This window comes from Fundulus heteroclitus, unplaced genomic scaffold, assembly GCF_011125445.2.
Source record: "Fundulus heteroclitus isolate FHET01 unplaced genomic scaffold, MU-UCD_Fhet_4.1 scaffold_80, whole genome shotgun sequence".
Taxonomy (NCBI): Eukaryota; Metazoa; Chordata; class Actinopteri; order Cyprinodontiformes; family Fundulidae; genus Fundulus; species Fundulus heteroclitus.
Window position 1 is genome coordinate 1,003,556 of NW_023397252.1, and position 17,045 is coordinate 1,020,600.

Below are 17,045 nucleotides of genomic sequence, written 5' to 3' on the forward strand. Positions count from 1 at the left end.
ACCGTTTCCTCTGCTGTAACTCAGAACCTCTATAATCTCTGTTCTGTAAAATTGGATGGGAAATTTTAACAACTTAGTTGCGAGACATTTTACTCCAAGGAGTTTCTCTGGGTTTAGGAGTTTTATACAAGAAATGTAACCAATGTTTTAACCTCATGATGTCTTTATGACTCTCTCTTCAAGTTTAGTCTAGATTTAACCTCATTCATCTGCAGTAAAGGCTTTGAGATCGCATGCGTAAAAATAAAAATCATGTGATACACAGTTTTTTATTTTGTTCAAAGCTGGGATTGCTAACTCGATAATGCCTAAGAAAACAGTGTATTATTAACTAGAGCAGATGATAAGCAACTGATTTATATTACTAGTGAAAATCACATCAATCTCGTTAATTAAATGTATAATAATTAAATATTTAAAATAATATATTAATATAATTACTCGCCCAGTGAACGCTGGAGATAGGCACCAGCAACCCCCGCTGGTGCCTATATTAATTTCCTATCAGTCTCAAACAACAATTTGAAGAAGTATATTTCGTTTTTCAGGGAGCCTAAATTGCATACTTCATGTAAAGAATGAGAAGAATGTATTATGAAAACATTTTCAAACTAATTAAATGACATAAATTATTGACCAAGAAATGTAATTTAAATCTCATATTAAACAGGTTTCCAGAGTTTCCTTTCTTCACCTCCGGAATATTGACAAAATTAGAAACATTCTGTCCAGGAGTGATGTTGAAAAACTAGTCCATGCATTTGTTACTTCAAGGCTGGACTATTGTAATTCTTTACTATCAGGAAGTCCACAAAATGCAGTTCGAAGTCTTCAGCTGATCCAAAATGCTGCAGCAAGAGTTCTGATGAAAATCAACAAGAGGGATCATATTTCTCCTATTTTAGCTTCCCTTCACTGGCTTCCTGTTAAATCAAGAATAGAATTTAAAATTCTTCTTCTAACGTATAAAGCCCTTAATAACCAAGCTCCATCATATATCAGAGCTCTGATTACCCCGTATGTTCCTAACAGAGCACTTCGCTCTGTTCTGCTGAGTTCACCTTCTGCTGAGTTCTCCTACTGCTCTCCAATTTGCATTGTTTGTTGTTATTTAAACTTTTAACTTTTTCGCTCTCTGTCACTTTTTCTCTTCATAGTTCACCTGGTCTGGCGTTCTGTTAGCTGTGACATCATCAGGGGAGACAGATCATCCTCTATTACCATCTAGCATAGAAAGTACTCCTGGGTCAATGTGAGCTTCTGTGCTTTCTGTGTCTCTGCTCTGTCTTCTCTAAGCCCCAGTGGGTCGAGGCAGATGAGCGTTCACACTGAGCCTGGTTCTGATTCTGCTGGAGGTTCTCCTCCCTGTTAAAGAGGAGTTTTCCTCTCCACTGTCACTTCATGCATGCTTAGTATGAGGGATTGCTGCAAAGCCATTAACAATGCAGACGGCTGTCCACTGTGGCTCTACGCTCTTTCTTTCTTTCTTTCCTATGTAAGGAAACCCTGCTGGATTTCCTTACATAACAGTCCTAACAGTCCTAAACATTGCATTTGTGGTAATCTGACTAACAGTCCGGGGAGTAAAAGGTCCTTTTAGTGCAGCGTGATGTCATTATGAAGGCCCTTCCAACAGTCTTGTTCACACTGCATGCATGTGCATCAAGCTCAGATTTTGGAGCATCTTTAATCCGACATATTTCTTCGCTGGTACATGTCAGATGTTTCTTTGCTGATGTGAAAGTTGATTGCAGAGACTTCAACTCTTTTTGTTGAAGAATTTTTCATTCATCCATCTATCTGTTGCCGATCAACTTGCTCCTACTCAGTGCCTTGGTGGGCTGCTGTCTATCTCCAGATTCGTTTTGATTAAAAGCCTTTGTGAAGTTCAGGAAGAAACTCAAACCTAGAAGTTAAAAACTTACTGAAACAGACCCTTGATTTTAAAAGGTTAGATCTACGACATTCTTCTGAGTACCAATTTTTCATATCATGAAAAAAGTGAGGACTTTATCACAGTTAATTTAGTTCTGAAAGTTAAATTGTATGTATTAAGAAGTCAAAAGGCATGTTTGATCTGATTTATCTCGAAAACTGATTGAGTTGTTAAAATAGCTGTCTGTTCGTTTTATCTGCTGGAACTTGAGGTTCGACGTTGCGTTCCCCCATTGGGATATATTTGTAGCTACAACACAATGTTCAAAAGCCTTTGTCCCTCACCCTATTGCTGGGAGCTGCGTCTCAGGGCTCGTTGACAAAAGGTGTCAAACGGAGCGTTGGACTTGGCCGGCCATCCCCTCCTGAGGCCGCTGCTAATCCTATTAATATGGGCTACGGAGGGGTATGGATCCTGCACTCCCTTCATCCCTGAAACTATTAAGGTTTAAGGGGGACCAGCGTGTTTACTCTGTGCAATGTGTGTTCATCTGTGTGTGTGTGTGTGTGTGCGTTTGTAATTGCATTGTAAGCGCCTTCTTATCCACGTTGTCATAATGTGTTATCCACTGATGCGGCCCAAGGTTCGCCGTCTCTTCGTTTCGCCATGGGGCAGGTGGACATTTCAATCGTTCCGCCATTCCCTGCTGCCTGATACGCTATTGCTACGTCCTCTGATAAGTTCTTTCAAAGAGGCTTTTCTCTCAGATCTGTCGGCTCTGAAAATATGGGGCAAAAGTTTTGTTTAAGGCTGTAATTTGTACAGAAACAGATCCCTTATTATCTGTTGAGACTTGTATTGCGGATGAAAGCCGTACTTCCAGTGGTATTCTAACCCATAATGCATTGTGACCTAATTGATGCACATCTAAAACATCTTTGTGAAAACATTTTCCACTATTCTTTTCACAACAACATCTATGAAGTTAACATTTCATCCACTCCCTCATTTTTTATCCTGTATTAACCTGCAGGGCCACAGAGGAGCTAAATCTTGGTCACGAGTCCATCAGAGCCTCTCCTTACAGCCTTTTACTATTTTACTTTGCACATTTTTCATTTGTTTTTATATTATGTCACTTTTTCATCTCTTTTTTCCATAAATTCCAAGATTATTACGTGAAACAAATACTTTGGTTTTGACCGTTTTTCTTTCTAATTTTGAAAAATGTATTAAACGGTAACACCACCTCTATGGCATTGTAACCTGGTCCATAAATAAAACAAAAATTACACAAGAAGTTCCATCACGTGGGACACGTTTGAGAAGATGGAAACAAAACTAAATCATAGAGGTCTGCAGACATCAGACAATCAAATAAGCATTCAGTTTGATATTTTCATGATTATTCTGTCCACACAAATTCAATTCAACTTTGCAAACAGAAGTAGAAAAGTTAAACACAAAAATGAAAACACTGTGAAAACTGACAAAATTGATTCTCCTGGAAAAATACAGATGCAATAAAATAAACTTTTTTCAAAAGTCAATACTTGTTGTTCTTCAGTACTGCACCAAACAATGAGGTTAACAAAGCAGGGTTTATACTGCAGGTATAACAGTTGTCCTAATTGCAGTCAGAGCATAGTTTAGTTAATGCAGATAGTCACTTTAATGTAATATTGATCAATGATTATTAATTTCTTTATATGTGGAATTTGCTCACAGTGACTTTTAAGGTTTGAATCAATGAATTAGCATAAATCATGGTCCGGTTCCAAATTACAATTAAATCCATAACAAAAAAGCAAGAAATTAAAAACATTCAATATTTAGGGATTTTAAAAAAAAAACAATCCTGCCGATGATGAACTTCAGCCTAATTGCACTAGAGAACCAGCTTGGCTTTACTCACCTTTTTCTGCTGAAGGTTTCATACCTGCAACATGTTTTGCAGCCAAATCAGAAAAAAAACATCAACAGTTAAACAAAGTTAATGAAGTTTAAAATGGAAGTTCTGATGTTCTGAAGGACCACATTTAAAAAATAAGAACTAATGACTTTCATGTTGTAGAGGAGGGCATTAGAATAAGCATGTAAAGTATAGATCAGAGGTTTATTTAGACTCATCATCAGCACCAAAGTCATATTAATTAGGGGGCTTTTAACTATACATTCAAGGTCTCATTTGGTGGTGGAATATTCATACAAAATACAACTTCAATTTATTTAAAAAACGTTTGAATTTAATTTGTTTTTTCTCTAATCCAAAACAATGTCAAAATAATACGTAAGCAGGTTCATGTATATACACATACCCCATTGATACTTGATTAATTGTACCTCTTTTATGTGATTTTATGCATTTTTTATACTACTAAGGTCCGGACTTTTGTAACCATCTAACAGTTTATTTGAGGTAAACTTGTAGAATATGACAGTAGTCCTCCTTCTTAGTTATTCCATTCGCTTTGCTCAGTGCACCAATGAAAGAGCGATCAGGAGTTAACACACAGCTTCAGTCGTTTCTGCTATAGGAACCACCGATCAGACCCAAAATCTTGGTTCAGTGATGGACTCAGACCTGAACCTCCAAAAGCATCTAAAGACAATTACAAGTGGGCCTTTTATCACCTGAAAAACATTTACAGGATTAAAGGAATAATGTCTCAGTAGGATCTGGAAAAACTAATCCATGCGTTTATATTTAGTAGAATTCATTACTGCAACGGTGTTTTCACAGGTCTGCCTAAAAAGTGGATCAGGCAGCTGCAGCTGATCCAGAACGCTGCTGCCTGCATCCTCACTAAGACTAAGAAAGCAGAGAACATCACCCCAGTTCTAAAGTCCTTACACTGGCTCCCTGTATCTCAGAGAATAGACTTTAAAATCCTTCTGTTAGTCTGTAAATCCCTGAATGGCTTAGCACCTAAATACATCACAGACTTGTTATCAGTGTATCAACCCTCCAGACCACTCAGGTCTTCTGGCTCCAGCCTGCTCTGCAGAACCAGAACCAGAACCAGAACCAGACATGGAGAAGCAGCATTTAGTTCCTATGCTCCACTGATCTGGAACAAACTTCCAGAAAACTATAAAAATAGTATAACACTGAGTTCCTTCAAATCAAAATTAAAAACCTATTGGTTTAGAGTTGCCTCTTTTTTACATTTACATTTAATGTTGAAGTTCGTAGTCCAACTTGTATCTGACCTGCTGCTACTGTTCCAATGCAATGTTCTCAGTCTCTGTAATACTTTATTTCCTCTGTTTGTTTTTTGCTTTGTTAATGTACAGCACTTTGAATCGTCATATTACTGAAAAGTGCTTTAAAAATAAAATTGCCTTGCCTTACAAATATTGTTTTGTTTTCCTTGCAACTTTCCCAAGTAAAACATGGCGTGTATGGAGTTGGTCCTGTATGTGGAAATTTGAACCTATGTGGATTAGAAAAAAATATTATTATTATTTGTGCACCTCACTCTTGTTTTTTCTTGCTGCATAATTTTTCCAAGCTGAAAAAACCCGATTCAAATAAATGGTTAAAAGCTCAATGAAACATTACCAACACTGTTTCTCCAGCGCCAAACCCATTTTAATGAACATAATAGTGATAATAAACATTACTGCTGGTCTTTATGCAGTTACTTTTGTGTCTACAGCCATAAAATAGGTCCATGTTTGACAATTTTATGAAAATAAGTTGTTTTTTTTTCAATATAGAGAGATTTTGGTAAAGTATAGCTTTGATTCATCACCCGCCTCATATTTTCCCATTGTATATATAAAAAAAGGTTTTGAAAACAAAATGACCGAACTGAAATGCTGTCAAAAAGGCTTTGTTTGGTCTGAGTGTCGAACTCTGTGACCACACAGACAGACATGCACAGCCTTCCTCAGTAGACACATTTGCACGTACATTGACCAGAGTCAATTGCCTGCCTGTCAAATGCTTTGCGCGATTAGACATCAGTAAGGTAGAAGGCCTAATGGAGGGGACCCCCCCCCCCCCTCCAAAGCCTGGACATTGTGGGGGCCCTGCTCTGTGAAACCCATGGACCTTCTTCCACAATTCACCCCCTCTTGTTTTTCATCTCACCGCACCAGTTCAATGTTACTGTCCAGTGGTGTCCACTCTTCGGACGTCTCCCTCCAGAGCAGAAAAACCAGGAGAAGAAAAGGCCCCAAAAAAAAAAAAAAGAGAAAGAGAATAAAACTTTCCCTCCTTCTTTTCTCACCCCGGTCTCCTCTTGTGTGCTGTCCAGCTGGCTGTGACCCCACGACCCCCTGACCCTCACTCCTGACCCCTGGACCCGTTCCCACGCCACGCCTTTTTGTGTCCACCTCGCCATGGCAACACCTTGGTCACCGCTGCTGCCACGGTAACAGATGGACAGGGGCCTGGAAATAACTTCATTCAGCAGAAGGGAGAAAACCACGGACAATCTGCCCTCGCCATCCCCCCCACCTCGGTCCCCAGTTTTAAACACACACACACACACTCACACTCAGAGACCCAACTTTGACACCTCCTGCGCCACACTCGAACACCCCGATCCCCTCGGATCTCCTTCCACAGCAGGAGCCTCTGGGTATCAGGCCCTGATAGAGTCATTAACACATAGATCCCGGATTCATCCTAGCATTTACACGGGAAATTCATGGAAATAAGGATAAGTTTCATTTCATCTGAAAAGCGCATTAAAGGAGCCCCAACGTTGCCCCCCATATCCAGATTTACATCGCTCCTTTTATAGGGTTTAGGGCGTAGGCCAACTCCTTAGCCGTGCCGTAATTATCTCTCTGCTTCTTTTATTAGCCCGATTGTTTTCTCACATCCTCGGGTGTGATGAGGGGCTTGTGGAGGGGGGATGAGTTGTAAAGAGACAAAACTGAGCAGCAGGGGATCTGTTTGCCAACTCAGAGACAAATGACAAAGTTAATAGAATAGCCGAGGAGCTCAATAAGGTGCAACAAGAAAATGAACTGCAACACTTTTGTGCCAATCAGTAACTAACTTCCAAACAAGACTGTGCATGTCTGGCCTCCATTTATTTATTTATTTTTATGAGGGAGAACATCTTCCAAGCCAAGACAGGGAAACGATTAAAGGGGTATTGTGTAATTACTTGTCCTGAACGGAGAAGGTTCATGCAGTTAAATCACTTTTTTGTCTTTGTAAAAAGAACTTTCCTCCTTTGGGTGCCATCTTGAACTTCCAGCCAAGAGCAAACAAACACTGAACAAACAAAACAGCACCCAACTGACACTGACGTCATCCATCATATGCACGCAAAATTACGTCACACTGGGACAATATTGCACAAAATTGATCAAAATCGGGCTTTAGTTTCATAATAATCATGATTTCTTTAAGGTTTTGCAGAAATGCTTAAATGAGCTCATTCTTAATTAGTGGGACCAACTGGTCCGAGTGGTGAGCAGGTTGGGGGAGGGGGGGCACTATAAGTAACCATCAAAAGACTGACCACTGAGGCGAAATCACACAAGCGAAGCCACTTATTCAATTTTTCGTATCCCCCTTCCATCCCTGCATGCATCTGCATCCCACTATCCTTTCCCTTCACTTTCCCTCCACCCTTCCTGTGTCCAGCACCCCCTGATTTTACCCTGCCCCCCCATCTCTCTCCCTCCCCTCTGCCTCTCGCCAAATTCATTGTACCAAAGGAGATTTTCTCCATTGAGGCCCAGTCTCTTAGGTAACCCCAGCGCTGCATGAAATGAGGGTAGGGAGAGAGCGAGAGACAAGGAACGAGTGAAAGAAGAGGGAGAGAGAGGAGAAAGAGGGCGGGGAGACCAAGAGGAAATGTAAAGGCGGAGGGTGGGCCCGGCAGAAAGGGTTGAAGAAGGAGAGGGAGAAGGATGCAGGATCAGAGGAGGCGAAAAGCAGAGCAAGTGAAAGATGGAGAAGTAGGACAAGTGCGGCCATACGTCGAGAGCGATGCAGCTAATATCCGAGCCAGAACGGAGGGAGGATGGAGCGGAGGAGAGGATGTCGGTCGCACATGTAAGGATGAATGATCGGTGGTTGAGAGGGACTTTATGGCGGGCTTTTTTCCAGAAATTCTTGATCCAGATTTTAGGTCCCAAAGGGTCTTAATACCTGGCACTACAAACCTCCTTTTCTTTAGGTAATGCATCTTTTTTGTCACTTTTAAACAGGGCAACGGGCCGTATTGGTACATGTAGACAAGTGTGAGGCAGAAAAGTTTAGGATTTCAGGCCTTTTTAATTCCAACATTTTCAGGTCTAGTTTGGGGGGGTGGGGTTGTCAGGAAAATTGAGCAAAGTGATCTTTTATGTAAAATGTTCAAAATATAAAACTAATCCTTTCTGTTAATGCATGTGTTGAGAATGAGCTTTGCTGGAAAGCATTTAAGGCATGTAAAAAACTTTTCACCATTAGGCCTTATGGACTTATTCATTGGGAAAAGTAAACTCAAATGATTACAACTTACCATGACTATGCAAAAACATGCCATATCCATAAACTGCAGGGCTTAAGAAAACTTTTACCACATTTCAATTGTATTTTATTTCTAACTAGTTGGAAGATTTTCTGTCTCCACTGTTTAACTGCAAACTTTATTCTGAACACAGGCTTAAAAAGTTTTAGGGAACAAGCTCCCTGAATTGCTGCCATCCTTTGTGACCATGCTACTCTGCACCTCAATGGTGGGCACACAGCACATGGGGTTCGGATGAATAGGCCAGGCCTCACCAAAGACCGCATCGTTTGGATAAAGACGGAGTCCCACAGAAAGAGAGAACGCCTAACAGAGCGAATCAGATCAAGAGAAAATGTTTCGTTCGGCAAATCAGATTAGAGCGAGTCCGGGCTTTACTTTTTAATGCTCAAGCACCCCGTTACTCCACCCTAAGTGGCTCTAACTTGGGGAAATTTACTACCCCTGTTGATTATATGCTTGATAATCAGGTGCACAACTGCTGAGCTGAGTTATCATCTCGGGCTTTTGTCCCCTTTGATCCGTGTGACCGTTGGGGGACCCACTCCTTCTTTTGTACAAGGTCACAGCGCTGGCTCCTTTAGGATGGGCCTGCCCCCGGGTGGTGACCCCTCCGTTTATCATGGTGTCACCGGCACAGAATGCAAGCATGAGTTAGCGCTTTTTCCCTTTCTTGTTCTTAGGCTTATTCTTTTTTTTTTAGCTCTTTCTCTTTTTTTTCATCCACATGCACTGACCTGAAGGCTGCAGACAAACGCTGCTTTGAACCTTTTTTTTTTCCCAGCAACAGGGGTAACTGATATTTTGGATCCTCTCAGAGGCTTTGGTGGCTCGAAAACTTTAATCAGTAAATAAAGCTCCGCATCGACTGCCACACAACCAGGCGATGCACCTGCCTCTTCAAGAATGCGAGTCCACTAATGACCAAAAGGAGACATGGAGGTCTGGAGTTGATTGTCCAAACGCAATTCTTGCGTCTGCCTTTGTGAAACCAGGAGTTGTGGATGGACATCACGCCCCTGACCTCTGAACATCAGCGAGGGACGGACCACCATGGATGGGATCAAGCTCAGTGGCTCTGTGGGTGGAAGAGCGAGACACAGAAAGGCAAACAGTGAGAGAGCTATTGAACGAGGCAGAGTGTGAGTTTATGTAAATCTAAAGCCTTCAAGACACATCTGCAGGACAGCTTAACGGTTTTATCAATAAGACTGAAGCAATTTTAGGATTTGGTCTGTGTCTAAAACCTTTTCATTAAGTTTTTTATTATTATTATTATTCAGTTTTGACAGAATGCAGCACATTGGGGTCAAGACAAAGATGTTAAGAAAAGTACTTTTTTTCTCCTGGCAACAACTACAGGAAGTGAGGAGGAAGTCGCCTGATTTGCCTAAACACAAGGCAACATAAATAACACTTTTTGATATATGCCAAACTTATAAACTTCCTAAATAAAAAGTTTCTTGAATGCTTTCCATTCATCATGCCGGAACATGTGCTGAAGCTTGCATCATTTGGGAGTAGAAATGAACTCATTAATTGTCTACTAACTTTAATTGTTTCCTTCATACAGGTGCAAGGTCTGATTGGTTCTACAAGCTTCCCTCTGCAGATCAGGAGCGTCCCCATTTTGGAAACAAGGTTAAAGCCTATCTAAGGTGCAGATGAAAAGCTAAATAGTCGAGTTTGTCCTGTTCACACTTCAACTCCAAAGTCTAAAGCAGGCCCTGCTAAATTTGCTCTGGAAAGGGTAAAGTGACAGAAAAGGAGCATGAATGAGGATTGGGGGTCTGTGGGTGTGGGTGTGTGCTCGGCCTCTCTGTGTTTGCCCCTGTGAATTTGCTCCTGTGTGTGTTTTCCTGTGTTTGACAAAGTTGGGGCGAGGGGGGAGGCGGGGGGGGGACCTGGAGAAAGAAAAAGGGAAAATAAGAGCAAGCGAAGGATTTGAATGTGGTGCAGAAAGAATGGGGGGAGAGGCAGGTTTTTGGAGGGAAAAAAGAGGACCAGGAACCTTGAAGTTTGTGTGGCCAGATTGTGCGCTGCTTCACAGCACGGGGAGCGTAAATTGGTGAGATTTATAGATTGAAGCTGCAGGAAGCATCATTGCAGTCTGGGAAATATGTATAGAGAAAGAGAAAGCGCGAGAGAGGGACAGAGCGGGAGAGTTAGAGGGCGCGAGGGAGATCAAGAGCGAGGCTGCATTAATATGCTAATGTCCTGAGTGAATGCACAACAGGCCCACTGACCAGGCTAATCACTAGTGGACACACACTGGGGCTAATCCCCAACGCAGCACTGACACACACATGCGCGAGGAGAACATGCACATGTTTAGATAGTGACATCTTTAGCATTAATTAGTGTCCAGCACAGCTTGAAATGTGTGAAATGATCAGGTTTGGATTTCAGTTTCTGAAATGATTAGAGACTTGATGAGAGCGGGAGGATTTCAAGATGATTTAAAAAAGGTACAACCGATCGCTTCCATCGGTCTATTGACAAATGACAATATTTTAAGGTTTCACGTGATGCAGATTAAGTGCAAATTAAAACACAAAACAGAGAAAAAGATCAAAAAGGTTGCAAAGTTCAGACATTGAAAGACTGTTTTAGTATTGGCCATTTAACAAAGTAACGTTTTAATCTGGCATACATGCAAACACATCAACATCACCTGTTCAAATCTAGAAAACAAGAGTGTACAACTGATATGATTACCAAAAATGTCTGTGTATAAAGTGCTATGACACATTAAGATAAAATTATCTTTAGTCCTTGAATTTGAACTCTTGTTGCTTTTATTTGCCTTACCATCTTATTTCATGTGATGTGTTTAAATCTGATACGTTGGTACATTTGTTTACATGTTTTCTGAATAAAAGGAATAAAAAAAATATGTCAGGATCTGTTCTGGGTTTTTGCTGTCTATGTGAACTAAAAAAAATCACAAACTGCTCAAGTCTTTAATGACATTATGGGCAAAGCAATCCAAAAATGGCAAATCATTACAATCATATTGTTTTTTATTCACATTTTTTTTGTCTGAGGTTAAAGTTGGTGAGATGAATATTTAAGGTAAATTTAACTTAACATTCCACAAAGACTAATCATTGAGTTTACTTATGTGATATAAACATATAGTAAAATATTCTGGGGAAGAGAGTAAATTATTTTTAGTATTTTCATAGAATTTTACCCACAATTCTTTTTGTTCCCAGAGTAAGGTTTTTGTGTTAAACTTCCCAGTGGTTTCCTACATTTTTTGTTTAAGAAATTGGAGGATACAGGTAATTCTGTTTTAAAGCCAGAATGACTGTAATTTGACTGAATAAAATAAAACTCTGTTTCATAATCTGTCTTTAAGGTTTTAACAACCCCAAAAGCAATGTCTAATTTATGTAATTGTAATACCGCATTTGTCCGCTTGGGGGTGATGAAGTATTTTCGTCAACAAAAAGTGGAGCTTCAGCCAAAAACAAATGTTTTGTTTAAGAACAAAACATAGAAAAAAAATGAGTTGTATTATTAGACACTTCTCAAATCTGTAATGCATATTTGGGTCATGTTTTAGAACAATTTTAGAAATGTTTAGTTTCCCATGATATAACTCAGAAGTTCACTCTTTTGTTGGATGCTATTCTCTATACAATGAAATTACAATGAACTAATGTAAGTATTTGTATGTAAAACATTTCATTATTACATCATTATCACAGGCAAGTTCTGCAGGAAAATAAGACATTTTAGGGTATAATTTGTCTCCATTGAGATTTAAAAACATCCAGTGCAAAATTTGTTCCAAAGAGAACTGCTATGCTTGTAAAAACAAAAAATACGATTTAAAATCAGAAAGCGAAAACATCAAACATATAGAAAAAATGCTGATGCTTTAATCTGGACCAAACATGTAATATTAATGATAATAATCATCATCATCTTTATATCTCACTGCAAAATACATTCCAATGAAATCTGCTCGGTTTTGTTATGGTTTCCTAATGCTGACAAAGACTCCCTTATAGAGAACAGTGGGCTGCTACTATGCAGTGCCCGGGGCAGCAGTCTGGAGCTTGCTCAGGGACCTAAAGTGGCAGTCTGTGGGAATTGAACCCAGTAACATCCGACCACTCCCCCTAAATATATAAGCTAACATAGAAGTGTACCTGACAGGTGTTTTATTTGGTCCCAAATAATCTCAACTAATAACACAATTACCTGAAAAGTTGTTTGTATTAAATGCTATTATAGTGTTGTTGTCGCAGCTGCTTATCAGAGGTAGGTAGTAACTAGTTACATTTACTCAGTTACATTTACTTGGGTAACTCTTTAAGGAAAATGTACTTTTAGGAGTAGTATTACTATACTGTATTTTTTCCTTTTACTTGAGTAATATTACTCAAATGTCGAAACTCTTACTTGAGTAAAATGTCTGGCTACTCTACCTACTGTGAGTAACTTCATGAATAAAGAACATACTCATTTTAACCAGAAATGCACCAGAGACAAAAATCTAGAGTTTATGATAAAGTGAGACTTCTTGTTTGTACATGAGCTTTGTTGGTTTAATGTTATTTTCCATCTGCTGAGCTCATTGAGCCATTTGGTGGTCAAATGAACATTCAGTAATCAGTAGAATTGTCGTTGAAAGTTCTTAGCAATGTTCTAATATAATGTACATTCATTAACTGCTGTAAGTATTGTAAGTTTAATGTTGAAAAGAAGTTTTAGAAAAGTGTTTCTTTTGTCTTTAGTGTATCTATTGTCTTTAGAATACTAGAATTTGCACATAACTTTACATTACAGTATTTTTTTAATATTAAATCATCAGCTGATTTAGTTACTCTGTACTTGAGTAGCTTTCTAACTGAATACTTTTTTACTCTTACTTGAGTAATTTCTTGGCTGACAACTTTTTTACTTGAGTAAAACCATGCTGAAGTAGTGCTATTCTTACTTGAGTACAGTTTTTGGCTACTCAACCCACCTCTGCTGCTTAACCAGAAAAGTTAAAAACAATAAACTTTCTTAACTGGTCGCGTATGAAAAATATTCTGCAAAACAGTGTTTGTGTCATTTATGAGCTTTTCTTGTTTCAACTCTTTGATATATAATTTAATTAGATGTTCAATTCAATTCAATTTTATTTACATAGCGCCAAATCATGAAACATGTCATCTCAAGGCACTTTACAAAGTCAAGTTCAATCATATTATACAGATTGGTCAGATTATACAGATTGGTCAAAAATGTCCTATATAAGGAAACCAGTTGATTGCATCAAAGTCCCGACAAGCAGCATTCACTCCTGGGGAACCGTAGAGCTACAGGGAGAGTCGTCTGCATTGTCCATGGCTTTGCAGCAATCCCTCATACTGAGCAAGCATGAAGCGACAGTGGGAAGAAAAACTCCCCATTAACGGGAAAGAAAACCTCCGGCAGAACCGGGCTCAGTATGAATGGTCATCTGCCTCGACCGACTGGGCAGAGACAGACCAGGTGTACCTACTATGAAGATAAGAGAGAACAGAAAGTTAAAGCAGAAATGACAACACATAATGCATAATTGAAGAACAGTAGAACTCTATAGAGTGAGAAAGTTAGATCCTGATATCCTCCAGTAGCCTAAGCCTATAGCAGTAAAACTATAAAGGTAGCTCAGAGTAAATAACATGAGCCACTCTAGTTATAAGTTTTGTCAAAATGTTGTTTTGGATCAGTTTAGTTTTTCTATTGGATTCTGAAAAACTAAAATCCACAGGATGAAGTAAATCAGGTCCAATGTGTGTTTGTTTCAGCAGTGATTGAACAAACACAGTGTGTTAATGCATCCACTGGCTTAAGCAGCATGCAGAACCCACCGATGTCCGACAATAACCTTTGGAGCTCCTGAAATGCAAAGCTGAACTTGTCTTGACCTCCTAACCCCCTTGACTGGATGTGTCTCCCTCTGTCAGAGACATGTGAGCCGGATCATGACCGCACAGCCCCTCGCAGAAACCACGCCGCTCTGCTGCACGGATTTGTTCGGGGCCGATGTGCAACTGTACAGGAGCTCTATGCCAAATCCTCCGCCATCATCATGTTTTCATCCGCGCAGGGGGAGGAAGGGAGGGAGGGCTGACTGCGAGGCAAAGTGGTGGTGGTGGGGGGGAGACAGACACACACACACGGGGCCTAGTCGCCACATCTTTTCATGCGAGGAAGCTGCGTCGTTAAACCGTCAGTAATCCGTTTTTATTTGTTGTAAAATGTCGGTTTTGTTAATCCAGATATCGTATATGTGACAGAATGAGACTAAGAGCGGTCAGCCCGGAATAATCTGGTTTGTTCTCGCCTGTCCAGTTCTCTGATCCACTTTAGCTAGCTGGCTAGCTTGCTGGGGGGTAGGTGGCTAAACATAGCTAGCTTACCTTGCCAACTTAAACCAGACACTTAATTTATGTTTTTTAAACGTGACAAGAAATGGCAACTTTGTTTAAACCGTGTACCGAGTGCTGCGCGTACGGGTTTGACATTAAAACCCGACTGAAACAACTTTTGCTTCTGGGAGAGTCAGGCGTTTGAAGTTTTCTTGCTAGCGTTAGCATTAGCTCCGCTAGTTTACGAGCTGCAGCGGCTAGCGTTAGCCGTCTGAGAGCAGCGGCGGTTTGTTGCCATCTGTCAGGGCTCGTAACTCTGCTGTCGTGGGAGGTTTTAATCACTGCGATAAACGCGCTGTGATTTATGTGAATAACATATTGTTAGTTTGATTTTTAAACGGTCATAACCCTGTTTTTAAATCCGGACGAGACGTTCTTGGCATCAGCTGAGCAGCTGGCTGCTTTTCAAATCTAACTAACGTTACTAAAAAATATAATACATCTACTCGCGTCTATTTCTTCTGGTAGCAGTAGATAAAGTCATCGCAGTCTTTTAAACAACTGTCTTGATTATCTGTCACTGAAGTGTCACCCTCAGCCACACGCATTAATTTTTTTCCCCCTTCTCTTCCCTGTGTTTGGAATTTCAGACCCGTTTTTGGTTTCCCGAACCAGCTCCGGCCCGGGCCTCAGTCCGCGGTCTCGAGTTTGATAGCTGGCTGTTAAAGACGACAGCACACCGGCTTAACGCTGCCAGGCGGCCCCTGTGCCCCAGCCACCAAGATGGGAGACAGCAGAGGTGAGCAAAACGGCAAAGATCTGTTTATTTCGACTGTTTTTTATCTACAATATACCATATTTGTATTGAGATGTTAAACAATGTTTATACTTACATTTGTGATTCAAGAAACTGTGTTTCTCCTAAAGGGAGATTACTGTGCAACAGTTGCAATGCAAAGTGGGAAAGTAAAACACAGATAACATCAAATAAAATAAGTAACTAAAATCAACTAATTGCAGTTAATAGATAAGTATGTACAACATACAACCATCTACATGTGCCATTTAGCAGCTTGAATTAAGATACAGTCAAATAAATCAGAAGGTAAAAATAGTGAAATTGGATAAAGTGACATTTCGGCATCAGGACGCAGCATCTCCACTAACCACCTGAAGGCCTGAGGTTGATTCATTAAACTAAGTCATCATCTTAAAAATAGCAAAGTGAGTTGTTTGCTATTTTTGTTTCATGTTTCAATTTCAATAATAAAAAAACAGCAAATTATCTGATTCATCAGATTATTGTATTCCCTAATTTCATGGAAGGTAATGATGAACATATACACTTTTTTGTGTGCCATGGTGCAAGGATACTTTATTAATACTCGTAGCTAGATTTGTTTTGCAGTGGTTGAATCATTCACACATTTATACAAAAAGCTTAATGAAACCAAAACCATCCAATTAAATGTAACAGAGCCCAAAGTGCTCTTCACCAATCAAATCAAAGCAGGGCACAGAAATATATTTTTGCGAACACAATGGGTAAAAACCATAAAACCAACTAATCTAGACTTAATTTAATGTACAAAAATGAATTATTCACATTATAATAGTTGTGTTGGGAACAAAATAAGAGCATGTTCTTTGCGCGATCGCTGACTTGGTAATTTTTTTTATGTAGCATCCAGACACATCTTAAATATTTAAAGTACTAGACAAAATGTGCATGTGGACAGACTTTCTCATCCCAAATATGGGAGGCATATTCACTACATTACAGCGATTTGAAGTATATTAGAATAATCAGCATTGAGCTATAATCGAGCTCAATGCAGCAGCCAGACGGCTCCGATTGAATATCATAAACATTGTAGAAAGAAACAGTATATTTTCAGCCAGTTTCTTTTAATAAGTTGCTGATGTCACTTAAGAAGCTGTTGGTTTGCTGTAATTCACTACAAACATCACTGGAGGTGTTTCTGTGACTTTCTGACGGTGCCATTGTCACGGTTATTTGGACACGTGGTGGTTACGGCGTACTTGCCAGTGTAGGGGGATGGTTAGGGCTCTCCTATCAGTCTGATAGTTTCACAACCGGCTGGGGGGAACTCTTCTCTCTCAGAGCTGTGTTACCAAACCATGACACCAAAAAAAAAAGTGCGGTCCACCAGAATTGACAAAGACTCCTGGATAGGTGTCGAAACGTTTTCAGAAAGGACTGAGCGAAAGTCCGCTCGCCTCCGATTTAAGCCTGTTTGCTGTTGCGATGACCCGGATAACTTAGAAGTTGCACAACGATGAAATTGATTCACTAAAAAA

The 17,045-nt window shown here is 39.9% G+C and overlaps 1 protein-coding gene across 7 annotated transcripts in view; it reads left to right on the forward strand.

Annotated features, from left to right (window-relative positions):
• The first annotated feature begins 7,735 nt into the window (after positions 1-7,735).
• rxrba (retinoid x receptor, beta a) overlaps positions 7,736-17,045 on the forward strand; it is a 37,117-nt gene continuing 27,807 nt past the window's right edge. The window contains exons 1-3 of one of the 7 annotated variants that reach the window (XM_036134372.1): positions 7,736-7,904; positions 9,938-10,022; positions 15,374-15,522. In XM_036134372.1, coding sequence (XP_035990265.1) covers positions 15,507-15,522 — 16 coding nt within the window. In that variant the 5' untranslated portion in view covers positions 7,736-7,904; positions 9,938-10,022; positions 15,374-15,506. Of the gene's footprint in view, positions 7,905-9,937; positions 10,023-14,305; positions 14,325-14,348; positions 14,584-15,373; positions 15,523-17,045 lie in introns of those variants that run through there. The other 6 variants (XM_036134373.1, XM_036134374.1, XM_036134371.1 and 3 more) reach the window with 6 other exon arrangements.